The 16,470-nt window shown below is 43.0% G+C and overlaps 1 protein-coding gene across 2 annotated transcripts in view; it reads left to right on the top strand.

Moving 5' to 3' along the window:
- Positions 1-262: 262 nt before the first annotated feature.
- MBOAT2 (membrane bound O-acyltransferase domain containing 2) overlaps positions 263-16,470 on the top strand; it is a 226,817-nt gene continuing 210,609 nt past the window's right edge. The window contains exon 1 of one of the 2 annotated variants that reach the window (XM_056564137.1): positions 263-667. In XM_056564137.1, the coding sequence (XP_056420112.1) occupies positions 596-667 (72 nt within the window). In that variant the 5' untranslated portion in view covers positions 263-595. Of the gene's footprint in view, positions 668-4,004; positions 4,033-16,470 lie in introns of those variants that run through there. The other variant, XM_056564139.1, reaches the window with a different exon arrangement.

The raw sequence follows: 16,470 nt of genomic DNA, 5'->3' as shown, positions 1-16,470 counted from the left end.
GCAAAAAAAAAAAGGCAAAAAGTGCAGCCGTGACAAGTAGCCTGATGTCCGCAGCCGAGACACTGAGCTGTAAGGATAGTAGTAGAGCGGCTGGGAAGAGCCTGTGATTCACAGAATGACAATAAGAAAGAATGTGCTGTCTGGGCTTCCATACATGAGGGTTTGCAATTTCCCTGCCCAGCGCTCATTTTGCTCCCTCCCTCCTCCCTGTAATTCTGCATTCAGTGCACTGAACATTGTGAGGAGGTGCGGGAGGCTGGGGCTTTGTCATTTCTGTGCCTGGAGACACTGCTGGATGTTTGCATTGGAGTCATTGCTGCTTTGCTCCTATTCATAATGTGAGCTCAAGTGCCAGCACTTTATATCTTTATTATTATTGTTTTTTTTAACGCTTGGACCCCCATTTTTTTGATACTGTGGAGGGGAAGGGGGTGCAGCTCATTGCCTCCAGTTGGGGGCACCGTGTTAGTTTGTGCACATCTGTGGACCCGTTGTGGTTAGGATTTAACCATCCTTGTGTTCTCCCGGGAGTGTGTGGATTACAAGGTGAACATCTTCGGCATCGTCTTGCTCATCTTTCATTGGAGGGATTGCCATGGCTACAAGTACCACAGGCTCCACAGTGCTGCTCCCCCTCAGCCATGCAGTACAGCTGCCTATAGACCAGGTAAGCAGATGACTGACAGCCAGTGACAGGGGGGTTGTCATAGGGGTCAGCCACACATGAGCGCACAGGATTATTGCTATTTACTGGGTCTACATCTGTCAGTGACACCGGTGACCTCTCATCTTCTAAACAAGCAACATGCAGCATGGCCCTGAGCTGTTCTCCCCAACGGGGGCATACGGGCCGACCTATACTGTGCCATTCAGGTCATGATGCCACTTTGTCATCTACAACTTTCTTCTCCCCATTCCGAGCCACCTGGGGACATCTGTCATGTGATGACAAGCACCAAAGTCACATGCTTACCGGTATATATGTAGAATGATGACAAGCACCAAAGTTACATATAGGTCTTAACGGTATATATGTAGAATGATGACAAGCACCAAAGTCACTTATAGGTCTTACCGTATATATGTTGAACTATGACAAGCACTAAAGTTACATATAGGTCTTACCGTATATATCTAGAACGGTGACAAGCACCAAAGTTACATATAGGTCTTACCGGTATATATGTAGTATTGGTCACAAGCACCAAAGTCACTTATAGCTCTTACCGGTACATATGTAGAATGAGAACAAGCACCAAAGTCACTTATAGGTCTTACCGGTATATATCTAGAATGATGACAAGCACCAAAGTTACATATAGGTCTTACCGGTATATATGTAGAATAGTCACAAGCACCAAAGTCACTTATAGGTCTTACAGTATATATGTTGAACTATGACAAGCACCAAAGTTACATATAGGTCTTACCGGTATATATCTAGAACGGTGACAAGCACCAAAGTTACATATAGGTCTTACCGGTATATATGTAGAATAGTCACAAGCACCAAAGTTACATATAGGTCTTACCGGTATATATCTAGAATGATGAACAGCACCAAAGTCACTTATAGGTCTTACCTGTATATATGTAGAATGGTCACAAGCACCAAAGTCACTAATAGGTCTTACCGGTATATATGTAGAACGATGACAAGCACCAAAGTTACATATAGGTCTTACCGTATATATCTAGAACGGTGACAAGCACCAAAGTTACATATAGGTCTTACCGGTATATATGTAGAATGGTAACAAGCACCAAAGTTACATATAGGTCTTACCGGTATATATGTAGAATGGTAACAAGCACCAAAGTCACTTATAGGTTTTACCGGTATATATGTAGAATGGTAACAAGCACCAAAGTTACATATAGGTCTTACCGGTATATATGTAGAATGATGACAAGCACCAAAGTCACTTATAGGTTTTACCGGTATATATGTAGAATGGTAACAAGCACCAAAGTTACATATAGGTCTTACAGGTATATATGTAGAATGGTCACAAGCACCAAAGTCACTTATAGGTCTTACCGGTATATATGTAGAATGATGACAAGCACCAAAGTCACTTATAGGTCTTACCGGTATATATGTAGAATGGTCACAAGCACCAAAGTCACTTATAGATGTTACCGGTATATATGTAGAATGATGACAAGCACCAAAGTTACATATAGGTCTTACCGGTATATATGTAGAATGGTCACAAGCACCAAAGTTACATATAGGTCTTACCGGTATATATCTAGAATGATGAACAGCACCAAAGTCACTTATAGGTCTTACCTGTATATATGTAGAATGGTCACAAGCACCAAAGTCACTAATAGGTCTTACCGGTATATATGTAGAACGATGACAAGCACCAAAGTTACATATAGGTCTTACCGTATATATCTAGAATGGTGACAAGCACCAAAGTTACATATAGGTCTTACCGGTATATATGTAGAATGGTAACAAGCACCAAAGTTACATATAGGTCTTACCGGTATATATGTAGAATGGTAACAAGCACCAAAGTCACTTATAGGTTTTACCGGTATATATGTAGAATGGTAACAAGCACCAAAGTTACATATAGGTCTTACCGGTATATATGTAGAATGATGACAAGCACCAAAGTCACTTATAGGTTTTACCGGTATATATGTAGAATGGTAACAAGCACCAAAGTTACATATAGGTCTTACAGGTATATATGTAGAATGGTCACAAGCACCAAAGTCACTTATAGGTCTTACCGGTATATATGTAGAATGATGACAAGCACCAAAGTCACTTATAGGTCTTACCGGTATATATGTAGAATGGTCACAAGCACCAAAGTCACTTATAGATCTTACCGGTATATATGTAGAATGATGACAAGCACCAAAGTTACATATAGGTCTTACCGGTATATATGTAGAATGGTCACAAGCACCAAAGTCACTTATAGGTCTTACCGGTACATATGTAGAATGATGACAAGCACCAAAGTCACTTATAGGTCTTACCGGTATATATGTAGAATGATGACAAGCACCAAAGTCACTTATAGGTCTTACCGGTATATATGTAGAACTATGACAAGCACCAAAGTCACTTATAGGTCTTACCGGTATATATGTAGAATAATGACAAGCACTAAAGTTACATATAGGTCTTACCGTATATATCTAGAACGGTGACAAGCACCAAAGTTACATATAGGTCTTACCGGTATATATGTAGAATGGTCACAAGCACCAAAGTCACTTATAGGTCTTACCGGTATATATCTAGAATGATGACAAGCACCAAAGTTATATATAGGTCTTACCAATATTTATGTAGAATGGTCACAAGCACCAAAGTCACTTATAGGTCTTACAGTATATATGTTGAACTATGACAAGCACCAAAGTTACATATAGGTCTTACCGGTATATATGTAGAATGGTCACAAGCACCAAAGTCACTTATAGGTCTTACCGGTATATATGTAGAATGATGACAAGCACCAAAGTTACATATAGGTCTTACAGGTATATATGTAGAATGAGAACAAGCACCAAAGTCACTTATAGGTCTTACCGTATATATGTAGAATGGTCACAAGCACCAAAGTTACATATAGGTCTTACCATATATATCTAGAATGATGCCAAGCACCAAAGTCATATATAGATCTTACAGGTTTATATGGTGACAAGTGCCAAAGACACTTATAGGTCTTACCGTATATATATATACACATATATATATATATATATATATATATATGCAGAATGGCAACAAGTCCTGAAGTCACTTAGAGGTCTTACTGTATATATGTAGAAAGGTGACAAGCACTGATGTCACTAGAATATGGTGTATTACCGATAATAAGCCAATACCTATGAAGTTTGACTATGACTTTACACAATGAAAGTTACATGATATTGGATAGTGATGGCTTCTATAGAGTGCAACTGTCAGGCAGTAGTGTCAATACCGTTACAATACAGTTTATGGAGGACCGGAAATGTGCCGCGTAAGTGGTCAACCTGATCTACCCTGTAAGTTTGCACCAACAGCAGAAATCTCCCAGAAATAGCCTGACCGCCACGGTGAAGGCTTCATTAACTGCATGAACTTGAACTTTTTGAACTTTCGTAGTGGCTGTAGTCTTGTGTAATGTGAACACACAACAATAGGGACAGTAAGGTCTGTTGTGCCAGTTATCTAGTATAACCCATTATTGCCTGGAGCTAATTTCCATCTGGGTGTTGCTTGGTTTTATAGTTTGTGGGCGGTTTAAAATCTGTATTTTTGGAGCCTTTGTGAGTTATTATTTTAGAATATAGTGGTATACAGACCTCTAGGTATATATTAAATAAAATTGTATAAAATACAATTTTATTTAATATATACCTAGAGGTCTGTATACCACTATATTCTTTATTCCCTTTCTGACACGTAGGGTTACGTGTAACACAGAAACCTCGGTACATATTAGCACAGTGTGAGCCCCCAAACTCTTGTTTTCTTGAGTTATTATTTTGACATCCTTTAATGTCCTGACACATCAGGCTTTTCATTTGTGTTATTTTACAGTTATTAGGGCTACAGTGGGCTAAAAGGGCATATTTTGTCATAGGAACTACTATATATATATATATTTAAAATACTTCCCTAAAATAAAGTGTCAGCTGGCTTTGTGCCGGACGTGGATTATGGGTGCATTGCGTATTTCTTAAACTTTATTATATATCTTACTTTTTAATTATTGTTTATATAATTATTATTATTAGTAATTATAGTAGTATAATTAGTAGTACAGTATTTGTCGTAGTAGTGGGGCCAGTATAATGTAGTAGTATAAGGGTAACTGCACACACAGTGTTTTTTGGAAAAATGCCACTGCAGTTTTGGATGCCAAGGCGAGGAGTAGTTTCAGAATAAATAAAATATATAAAGGAAGGACTAAAACTCTCTGCTAGGACCCGTTTCTGGATTTGGCAAAAAAAAAAAAAAAAATTACTGCAAAATATGTGTGTGTGACATGTGCCCTAAAATGTAGTAAAGGTTTTAAAAAAATTAAGGCATACTCACCTGTCCTGATCCCTCCACAGCCAATGATTTACGCTCATTTATATAGCCTTAATCTGCTAGGTGCAGCTGATATCAATGACTTTATCCACAATACCAATATGGCCTAAGACAGTGTTTTCCCACTAGAGTGCATCCAGCTATTGCAAAACATAGACTTGCATTGAGGGGACAGGGCGTGACGTCACACGGGGGTGGAGTCCTGACATCACGGACTTCGGTTCCCGTGGTCGCGACCGAGACCCTCCAGCGCTTCCGGACAAGAAACAGGTGGGTGCCTTATGCAACATTGCGGGGGTCCCCAGCGGCGGGACCCCCCCCCCGGTCAGACATCTTATCCCCTATCCTTTGGATAGGGGATAAGATGTTTAGGGTGGGAGTACCCCTTTAAGCTCTAACTTGCATGTTGATGAAAAGGACGGCATTGCACACTGCACTATTCTTCCTTTAAAAGTCATGGACGCCCTTATTGAGGCTTTTAATAAGAATGTAAACAGAACCGACCAGTTTCGGTAAGGCTTTACTATGAAAAATATTTCTCGTCTGAATGCTTTATTCGGGAAAGCTAGGTGTTCTCCGAGCTGGATAGACAGACAGTCTTGTATTCAGATGTTCTCTGATATAAGACGTGTTTCTCCTATTGCGGTTTCGAACTACAAATTGTTTGGTTCTCCTGACCAGTCAGAACATTTCTGGCTAAACATTTCTTGGATTTCTTTAAATTCAGTATTTTATTTGAGTTATTATCATCAATCTGAGTATTTGCACAATGGTCATTGCAAGGACCATCTGAGAATATCCCATGTGGGACTATGAGGTAAAGAGTTTTCAATTGCAGGGACACACTGCCACATACATGCGATTTGAGAAGCACTGATCAAAATAAAAAAATAGACATCATGGCCAGATGGCACAGCAAGCAGCACTATATTGTTCAGTAAAATGACGGACACTATGGCAGAAATATGACAGACCCTATTGATGTTACTGTCTGGCAGGCAGAGGATCTGGCGCTGCCATTATTGTCATTGTTTCGCTCCTATGATGGTTTTTTGCAAAATATTGTTGTACATTTTTGAGCACTTTGCTTATTTGAGCAGAAATCGTCATGTGCAAAAAAAATCTACAGCATTGCCCAAAAATTGAAACTTTTTCACCCAGCTTTCTAGTGTTAAAGGAGATCTCCGGCAAAAAATAACTTATCCTCTATCCACAGGATAGGGGATAAGTAGCTGATCGCAGGGGACCGACCGCTGGGGTCCCCCGCAATCACCGGGACTCCGCAGTGAGGAGCGCATGCTGCAGCCGTCACGCACTCTATTCATTTCCATGGGAGTGTCAAAAAGACCCGAGTCCAGCTCTTGGGCATCATCGTCACTCTCATAGAAATGAATGAAGCGCGTGCTGTCTACGGGACATGCGCTCCTCACTGAGAGTGCAGGCGTTCCATCCCGGTGGCCCAGCGGTCGGGTCCACTGCGATCAGCTACTTATCCCCTAACCTGTGGATAGGGGCTAAATTCATTTTTGCCAGAGTACTCCTTTAAAGGAGAAGTACAGTGACCCCCCAACCTACGATGGTCCCGACATTTGATCATTTCAACATACGATGGCCTCTCAGAGGCCATCACATGTTGAAGGCAGCATCAACATACGATGCTTTTGTATGTCGGGGCCATCGCATAAACGGCTATCCGGCAGCGCAGACTGCTTCAGCTGCCACCGGATAGCCGTTTACGATGCCCCGTGTGGTCCGCTGACGATCACTTACCTGTCCTCGGGGCTCCGGCGCGTCCTCTTCGGGATCCCCTGCATCGTCGGCGCTCTCCATCGTCTTCATCACGTCGTCGCTGCGCACGCCGTCCCGTCACCCAATAGGAGCGGTGTGCGTAGCGACGTGATGGCGACGACGGAGAGCGAGGATGCCGGGGAAGCAGAGGCCTTGCCGGAGCGTCGGGGACACCCCAGGGACGCGGCGACAGTGATGGAAGGCGACATTCAGGGCAGCGGTGACGAGCGGTGACAGTCCGGAGCGGCGGGGACAGGTGAGTATAACCTCCAATACCAGTGGTCTTCAACCTGCGCACCTCCAGATGTTGCAAAACTACAACTCCCAGCATGCCCGGACAGCCGTTGGCTGTCCGGGCATGCTGGGTGTTGTAGTTTTGCAACATCTGGAGGTCCGCAGCTTGTAGACTACTGTCCTATACTTTACATTGCACGGATCCCTCAACGTACGATGGTTTCAACAAACAATGGTCCATTTGAACCATCGTATGTTGAGGGACCACTGTATCATGCTCAATGTTACAAAAAAACGTATTCCCTATCCACCCGCTCTCCCCCAGAGCGACTCTTCACGACCACCGCCCGACGCGAGGGCTGCCACGTCCCCTCCATATATCTGAATGAGAGAGCCAAACATTGCTGAACGGCTCTCCATGGGAGAACTGGAACTCCGTACAAGAGATCGCGGGGGGGCCCAGTGGTCGGACCCTGCGGATAGGGGATACGTTTTTTTTTTTGTAACATTGAGGGGCATTTATCAAAAGTGAACTTGATTTTTGTTCACTTTAGATAAAAATAAGTTGTAGGCAAAGTGGCGTCCGTTCGCCAAATTTATGAAATGGAGCACGGACGTTGATGCCCGCTGAACTGCTCTGCTTAAATTTTGCAAAGCATTGGTGGGCCGTGCGCAATTGTTTTAAAAGTCGCACGGACCTTAATACAATTGTCGCATGGAGACATATAGGGCAGGGTTAAATTGTCCTGTGATCTGTTCTAAATAATGTCCGTGTGACTTTTCACAGAAATCTGAATCTGAATCTGATCACTTTGTGGTAATAAAAATTAAACGTACTAAATGAAACGTCACAGGAAAAGTTGCACAGGACCAGCCTGCGACTTTTTCTGCGACAAATTTAGACAAAAAAAAAAGCCATCTAAATTGCTTGATAAATTCCCCTCATTGAGCATGAGATTTCTCCGTTAAGCATTGGTTCTTTGGGCATGTTGGGAGTTGTAGTTTTGCAAAGATCAGATGCACAATGGTTGGAAAACACTGCCTTAGATGAATGATTGTAAGATTTACATAGCTAGGAGTGTCGACATTGCTGACTACTCATGTCATTATGCCTACTGAGGTTACAGTACAGAATAGCTTGGCGTCTGGCAGTGACAGTCAATGTGGTAGGGGGTGTGATGAGGACAGATGTTGTTACCCTAGGGGCAGGTGGCATTAACCCCTTATATTCGTGACGCCAGGGCATGGTTTAGCCTAAAACCACCCGAAGGTATACCGCTGAATCCTGGGCTAGGCACGGGGGCAATAAAGACTCCGACGCCAAGTTACAGACAACGGTAGCTTTACTGAGGGTAGACAGATGGTAAAGTCTATACAGTTCAGCCAGGGCCCAAGGAGGTGACCAGTGACACAGAGACCTTAAGGGCTTGCTGGGACTTGTATTAGGACTGGACAATTGAATTCAGACCACGCTGACATGACAGATGACAGGGACTGACTTGACTTGACTCATAAAGCTGTGACTTACTTGAATTGATGGTGGCTGCAGGACTTGACTTTGAGGTCTCCAACACTCTGGACACACACACTAGACAAGACTGCACTGGACCTCAGCAGGAAGAGAGAGAGAAGAGAGAGAAGCTCCACCCAGGGCTTATATGGGGAGACTAGCAGGGAGCCCATAGGTCACTCTTGGGATCACCTATTCACTGGTACCTCCTGGGTAACAATCACATGACATATCACATGACATAACTCTTAGGCTTCTTTCACACTACAAAATTACTCCTTTTTAAAGATCCGTACGAAGTTCCGTCTGGAAATCAGCTGAAAACGTCAGTTACAAAATCCTATACGGCCGTTAGAAAATCCCATTATAGTCTATGGGATTTTTCTAATTGCCGTTTTAACCCGTTATAGCCCGTTATTTTGTGACGGAAGATAGTAGCGGGAGAAATAGAGCAGATAGATTATAATGGGATTTTCTAATGCCCGATATAGGATTTTGTAACTGCTGTTTTACAGCTGATTTTCAGACAGAACAAGGGGCCTTGGGGACACTGAAGGAGGCTGCCTGACAGGACAGCAAGGGTAAGGGGCAACATCTCCCATACTGGGCCACCACATCAATAATAGATTGTGCAGCGGCTTGATCTTCTGTGTCATGTCCTTATTTATTGTCTACGAGAAGAAAAAGCCTGCCATGGAACTAAACTGCTTTATGATTGAGGCTGTGGTGTCAAAGAAATAAGAAATGTTCCTAGAAGTGATTCTGTTGAATAAAATGCAACATAAGAATAAGACTAAAATCAATGGTAAATGCAATATATGAATCCATAACCACTACATATCTGGTCACTGCCGTGTAACGTCAAGCTGCTGGTTTGTGATGTAAAATCTGCAAATACTATGACACATGATCGATAGTACTAGTGTGGTGGCCAGTACAGAAGTGGTCCTTCTGTACAATCTATGGTCCTTTTCAGGTCCCCTGGCCCCACACTCCTCAGGACTCTAGTTATCTTTTTGTACATACAAATGGTTAATGTATTTGCTTTAGGCTGGGTTCACACTACGTTTTCTCCAATACGGGAGCGCATACGGCAGGGGGGAGCTAAAAGCTCGCGCTCCCGTATGTTACCGTATGCGCTCCCGTATGTCATTCATTTCAATGAGCCGACCGGAGTGAAACGTTCGGTCCGGTCGGCTCATTTTTGCGCCGTATGCGCTTTTACAACCGGACCTAAAACCGTGGTTGACCACAGTTTTAGGTCCGGTTGTAAAAGCACATACGGCGCAAAAATGAGCCGACCGGACCGAACGTTTCACTCCGGCCGGCTCATTGAAATGAATGACATACGGGAGCGCATACGGTGACATACGGGAGCGCGAGCTTTTAGCTCCCCCCTGCCGTATGCGCTCCCGTATGGGAGAAAACGTAGTGTGAACCCAGCCTTAGATGTATATGCCTTTAAATCCTGTTGTTAAGACTTGTAACCAGGAAAGGTGTCAGTGACCATTTGACTTGTGTGGTGACCTATGGGACTCCTCCAAATTACTCCCTTATAAACCCAGGGAGGAGCTAGTCAGTTCTCTTGAGTACATGCTGAGGAACAGTCAAGACCTGAGAGTGTCTGGTGTCCTGAAGAGACCCAAGGCCTAACCACGCAGCCACACTTCGTTGTTCCATAACTTTGCATCGGAGTGATTATTTGCCCCGCGCCTAGCCCAGGAACCATAAGCCATACCTTGGGTGGTGTAGAGGAAACCACGCCCTGGCGTCATGAACACAAGGGGTTAATGCCATCTGCCCCTAAGGTAATAACATCTGCCCTTCATCACACCCTCACCACACTAGTACTTATGGGGCACCATAATGCTCCAGAGCCTGGTGTGACCGCAACCGCCTGTAGTAATGTCACCACAGGAGGAGAATAGATAATATCTTGCCTAATCCTGACAAATGTAAAGATATCCACATATCCTAGTACCAGAACTTAGGAAGCGAGAATATACCAAATACAATTCTTAATGTGTTCTTCCATTGAGCTCTTTAGGCCATGCTCACATGGCAGAAAATAGGAGGACATTTCACTTGAATATTCTGGAGGGCACTAGGACCACTCGGAAATGCGTTGTCTCATAGACGGCAATGCATTTCCTAATGGAATCCTCTGAAAAAATAGACATTTCTGCGAATCAGAAAGCCTAAAGGCTGTCCGGACATGCTAGGAGTTGTAGTTTTGCAACAGCTGTAGGCATACTCTTTGGAACACACTGAGGGAGATTTATCCAAGCCTGTCCAGAGGAAAGGTTGCTGAGTTTCCCATAGCAACCAGTCAGTTTGTGGTGACCCGGTACAGGAGTTGTACCCCTGTACCCTAGCTGCCCTGTCAGACAACCTCCCTGCAGTGTCCCCTGCACCTGTTCCCCTTGTATAGTTATCTTTATGCTGTGTATTGTATATAAAAGTGTTATGTCTTTAAGAACCTTTGACATGTGATTAACCAGTGTCATGTGATTGTAACCCAGTGAGGTATCAGTGACCATGTGACCTTAGGGTGGCCTATGGGACCCATCCTAGTCTCTCCCATATAAGCTCTGGGAGGAGCTAGCTCGCTCTCTTGATTTCCAGTTAAAGGGGTATTCCAGGCAAAAACTTTTTTTTTTTACATATCAACTGGCTCCGGAAAGTTAAACAGATTTGTAAATTACTTCTATTAAAAAATCTTAATCCTTCCAATAGTTATTAGCTTCTGAAGTTTTCTGTCTAACTGCTCAATGATGATGTCACGTCCCGGGAGCTGTGCATGTTGGGAGAATATCCCCTGCATGATGGGAGATTATCCCCATAGGAGCTGGACAGCTCCCGGGACAGGAGTCATCAGAAAGCAGTTAGACAGAAAACAGCAACTCAACTTCAGAAGCTAATAACTATTGGAAGGATTAAGATTTTTTAATAGAAGTAAGTTACAAATCTGTTTAACTTTCCGGAGCCAGTTGATATGTAAAAAAAAAATTGGGCCTGGAATAACCCTTTAAGTCTTTGCTGAGGTCCAGTGCAGTAAAGTCCTAAGAGTGTGTCTGGAGTCCAGAGGAGGCCTCAAGTCAACCATGCAGCCACAAGTCTACAAGTCCACAACCCCCAGGTCCCAGTCAGAGCCTGGTAAGCTACAAACGGGGTATAGTCAGTCTCAGTCAAGTCAGTCAAAGTCAACCTGTCTTCAGTCAGTGTGGCCTGCATCAAAATTGTCCCAGTCCACTACAACTCCCAGCAAGCCCTAAGGTCTCTGAAGTCACTGGTCACCTCCTTGGGCCCTGGCTAAGCTGTATAGACTATTCCACCTGTCTAACTCAGTAAAGCTACCGTTGTTCCGTAACTTGAGTCATTGTGGCCCCCGTGCCTAGCCCAGGATCCAGCGGTATACCTTGGGGTGGTATTGAAGATAAACCACGTCCTGGCGTCACGAACACAAGGGGTTAATGCCATCTGCCCCTAGGGCCATTCCATCTGCCCTCATCACATCCCTCTACCACAAGATCACTTCTTTCATTTTTAAAAAGGCCTCTGAAAAGAAGCGATCTGATTGGTTGCTATGGGCAACTCAGCAACTTTTCCTCTGGACAGGTTTTGATTAATTTCCCCCATTGTTTCCCCCTACCACAAAATTGGAAATAAGTAACATCTCATAGATATATCTCTTATCTTTATTTTAACCCAATGTTTGCCAAACAGGGTGTCTCCAGCTGTTGCAAAACTACAACTCACAGCATGCCCGGACAGCCAAAGGCTGTCCGGGCATGCTGGGAGTTGTAGTTTTGCAAAAGTTGGAGACACCTGAACTTTGTATGTGGAGTCCTGTGTATGCCTCTATATGAAATTCGACAGGACACAGTACAATATGAAGCATGGCAGGCCATGGCCACCATATTGTGGATCTGTAGACCACAATACTGTCATGTACATGAGCCTGTGAAACTAACACTAGTCAAAAGTCAGCAAAAAGCATACTGAGTGAAAGAGTGCCAGGAATGAGAAGAATTCGGAAAAAAACGCTGCTCATATTTTACACATTGTACGTGGCTCCTTGAAGAACAACACTGTCTATTCTCTTGGTTATACACAATAAAAAGTTCACAAAGCTTCCAAACATGGTGCAAGTGGGTTCAACTGGGGCAAGGGAGAACGGCAAAGTCTTCTTTTCAGCTCCTAAATTTAAAGAGGTGAAGACCCTGAGTAAAGGACTGGTTACTAGGAACGAGATGCCTGACAATCCTATTTTAGCCGTAACAAGCAGTGACACCTCTTATCTGTCAAAAACAAGGAAAAGAGATTTGAAAACAAAAACTTACCTGCTGTCATTCCATTTTACTTATCAGATCTGTGTAAAAACAAAGTGGTGTGTATGTGGCGTCAGCGCATGACTAGGAATTATCCTGTTCTTGATGCCAAGTTTTGTGGTAGCCACGGGGATGTTAGGAAAATACCTTATCACTTCGTGACGCCAGGGCACCGTTATCCTATACACGGTCCGAGGTTGGAGACAGCTTCTCCTGGGCCATACACAGGTGGTAAAGAAACACGCCGATGTCAGGTTACGGATAACTCTCTTTACTGAGCTGGTGCAGATGGTATTACACGGACAGAATGGTGCAGAGTGAGAGGATGCAGTGTAACCCCTCGGGAGCCCTGTTGCCTTGCTGGGACTTGTGGTGCTTTCACCAAATAAATTGATACTGAATTGAGGGACTTGTGGTAGCTAGGGTTCTGTCAAGGTCTTGTGGCTTACTCCACCAGGGCATTAACTTCCACCGTGCGGGTGATCCTTGCAGAATGACCGGATAATGGCTCCGAGCACAACTGACACCGGCAGGTCCCAAAGGATTCCATTGACTTGAAGAGGGTCTGCCTGGTATACAGTTTTTTTTTTATCGAAGTTGAGCGGAGAAAAAAAACACAAGGATTGCACTATTTTTTTTCTCTGCCCAACTCCTGATCTTCCCGATGGAGCTCCCATTACTGGAGCACAACCTCAGTGTGGACGAGTGCTAAAATACGCCGCAGCACTGTATTCAAAACCACAATTATAGCTTATAAAAGCTTATATTTTAAGAAATTCCGCAGCAGAATCCCATTAAAATCAATGGGGCTTAAATTTTGGGGGAATTCTGTGTTCTCACAACACAGAAATTCCGCCCCAATTCCGACTCAATTCCATCTGAATTCACAAATTCCATTCATCAAGCTTTGCTGTACAGAATTTCAGAGGAATTGCGGAATTCCGCTGTTTGAACATACCCTTAAAATCTCGGCACCAAAATCCTTGTCAAAACCAAGTACATTTGGTGCTGATTTGAAAGCCTCATTTTAAATCACAGACTTCAGTCGAGTAAACGGGCCCTTAAAGGGTATGTGCATGTAGCTTGCTGTGTGCGCGGACCCTTATTGGTGCTCGCCCTTTCATGTGGAGGAATGGTTGCAAAGAAAATAAGGTCCCAGCGCTCATGTACAAGCTGCATTGTGAAATGTATTCCATCACCAAAGCAAACACTTCATAAGAACAACGCTTTCGGGCAGCAGCCTTTGACAACCATTCCGGAACAAAGGTTGACGAAACGCATCCTTCTTATGATGTGCTTGCTTTGGTAATGAAATACATTTCATAAGGCAACTTGTACGTGAGTGCTGGGACCTTATTTTTGTTACTACATTGTAACAGTACCTACCCCATCGATGATCACTACAATATTAGCGGAAGTGGGCTGAACAGGCTGAACTTGTATTGTGCTATAGGCCCAGTGATCAGCTGACCAATGAGCAAACACTCACTCATTGGTTGATCGCATTGTTTTCAAAGGTTCATTGGCCACGTTACGCCCTTGTTCAAGCTGTGTCTTTGTACCGATGCCAGTGAAAGAGATCAGTGGAAAAGAAAGTAGCAACAAACCCAACGTTAGGTGCTGAAAAAACAGTAAACAACCAGGAGGACGCGGCCATCAGATAAGAAGAACTTTATTCCATAAGAAACCTATAACGCTTTTCGGGTGTCTCCCTTTTGTCAGATTGGTTACCAATCTGATGAAGGGAAGACCCCAGAAACGCGTTAATGGCTTCTAATGGAATACATTTCTTCTTTCTATCTGATGTCCCTCGTCCTCCTAGTTGTTTTCTAGACCTAAAGAGGGTTTTTCCTGCTTTCCATTCCATGAATCTACCGCAGACAGTGATCTCATGCTTAGCCACCCATGGCCCAGCAGCAATGCAGGATACCAACAGATATTGTACCCTAACACTAGGTCGTATATACCATATTCTCCAGGTGACCAGTATACATACCCCAACATAGGAAGTCTTTACATGGATGTCCGGAGATAGCACGAGGTCTCAGAGTCTACAACCGGTGGTTTCGTGCAACAGGTGCACTTCTGTTGCATGAAACTACCGGTTGTAGCCTCTGAGCCCCCTGTGCTATCTCCGGACCTCCATGTAAACACTTCCTATATCGGACCACATTGCTGCAGTGAGTGCTGATTTTTTTTTATTGTTATTTACAGTATTTTGCTCTATATATATCTTTTCCATGCACCACCTTGTATTTGGATGTATACTTTGGATTATGGACTCCACAGGACTTTTAGTTGTGGTGTTTACATATTGGGCTATTTTAAGTGTACCTGTCATCAACAAAAACTTTTTATATAATGTAGATAATACCATTATATGTATATTTGTAATATACATTGGTTAAAAAATTTGTATATTTTTGTCCCTACAGCTATTGTTTGTGTGTCTCAATGAGGAGTCCAAATACAGGAAGTGAGGGTGGACATGCAGGGCTCTGTGCACTTAGGAAAAGTAGGACAGTGTGCACTGAGGCTCTATGACATGCCCCCAGCTCACACAGGAGGATAATTGACAAGCCAGGAGCCTGCACAGATCCCTGCTTATCCTGCCCTCACTTCCGGTATTTGGACTCCTCATAGAGACACACAGACAATAGCTGTAGGGACAGGATTTTTTCACCCAAAAATACACACTTTTTTTTAACCAATGTATATTACAAATATACATATAATGGTATTATCTACATTATATAAAAAGTTTTTGTTGACAACAGGTACACTTAAATTTTTCCACTTATAAAGATAATTTTACAATTCAGCTAGAATTTATCAGTAATGAATTGTCCTTCTTATTTCACCCGTATTATCCTGGAATTAATATGAGACATACTTATCCTAAAAATCATTGCATATAACGATAACCCTAAATTTACCTTAGTCTGTGCCAGGCCCACTTCTGCAGTGCAGCCCAATAAAATCACTTAAAGGGGTATTCCAGGAAAAAAAATTTTTTTATATATCAACTGGCTCCAGAAAGTTAAACAGATTTGTAAATTACTTCTATTAAAAAAATCTTAATTCTTTCAGTACTTATGAGCTTCTGAAGTTGAGTTGTTCTTTTCTGTCTAAGTGCTCTCTGATGACACGTGTCTCGGGAACCGCCCAGTTTAGAAGCAAATCCCCATAGCAAACCTCTTCTAAACTGGGTGGTTCCCGAGACACGTGTCATCAGAGAGCACTTAGACAGAAAAGAACAACTCAACTCCAGAAGCTCATAAGTACTGAAAGGATTAAGATTTTTAATAGAAGTAATTTACAAATCTGTCTAACTTTCTGGAGCCAGTTGATATATAATAAAAAAATAGTTTTTTCCTGGATAACCCCTTTAAATCCAGGGAAGATTGGACTGTAAGTACTATACTTGTGCAGTATGAGAGTTGTTATTATCTCAGTTTCCTGGGTTATATACTATAAACACATATTATTGTTGTCATTCTGTAATAGGCTTTTATTAGCTGAGCCACTCCAGCTCAGGCCTG

Source organism: Hyla sarda, chromosome 3 (genome assembly GCF_029499605.1).
Source record: "Hyla sarda isolate aHylSar1 chromosome 3, aHylSar1.hap1, whole genome shotgun sequence".
In the NCBI taxonomy this organism is placed as follows: Eukaryota; Metazoa; Chordata; class Amphibia; order Anura; family Hylidae; genus Hyla; species Hyla sarda.
The sequence above is the reverse complement of the archived record's forward strand: the minus strand, read 5'-3'. Positions and strand labels throughout refer to the sequence as shown.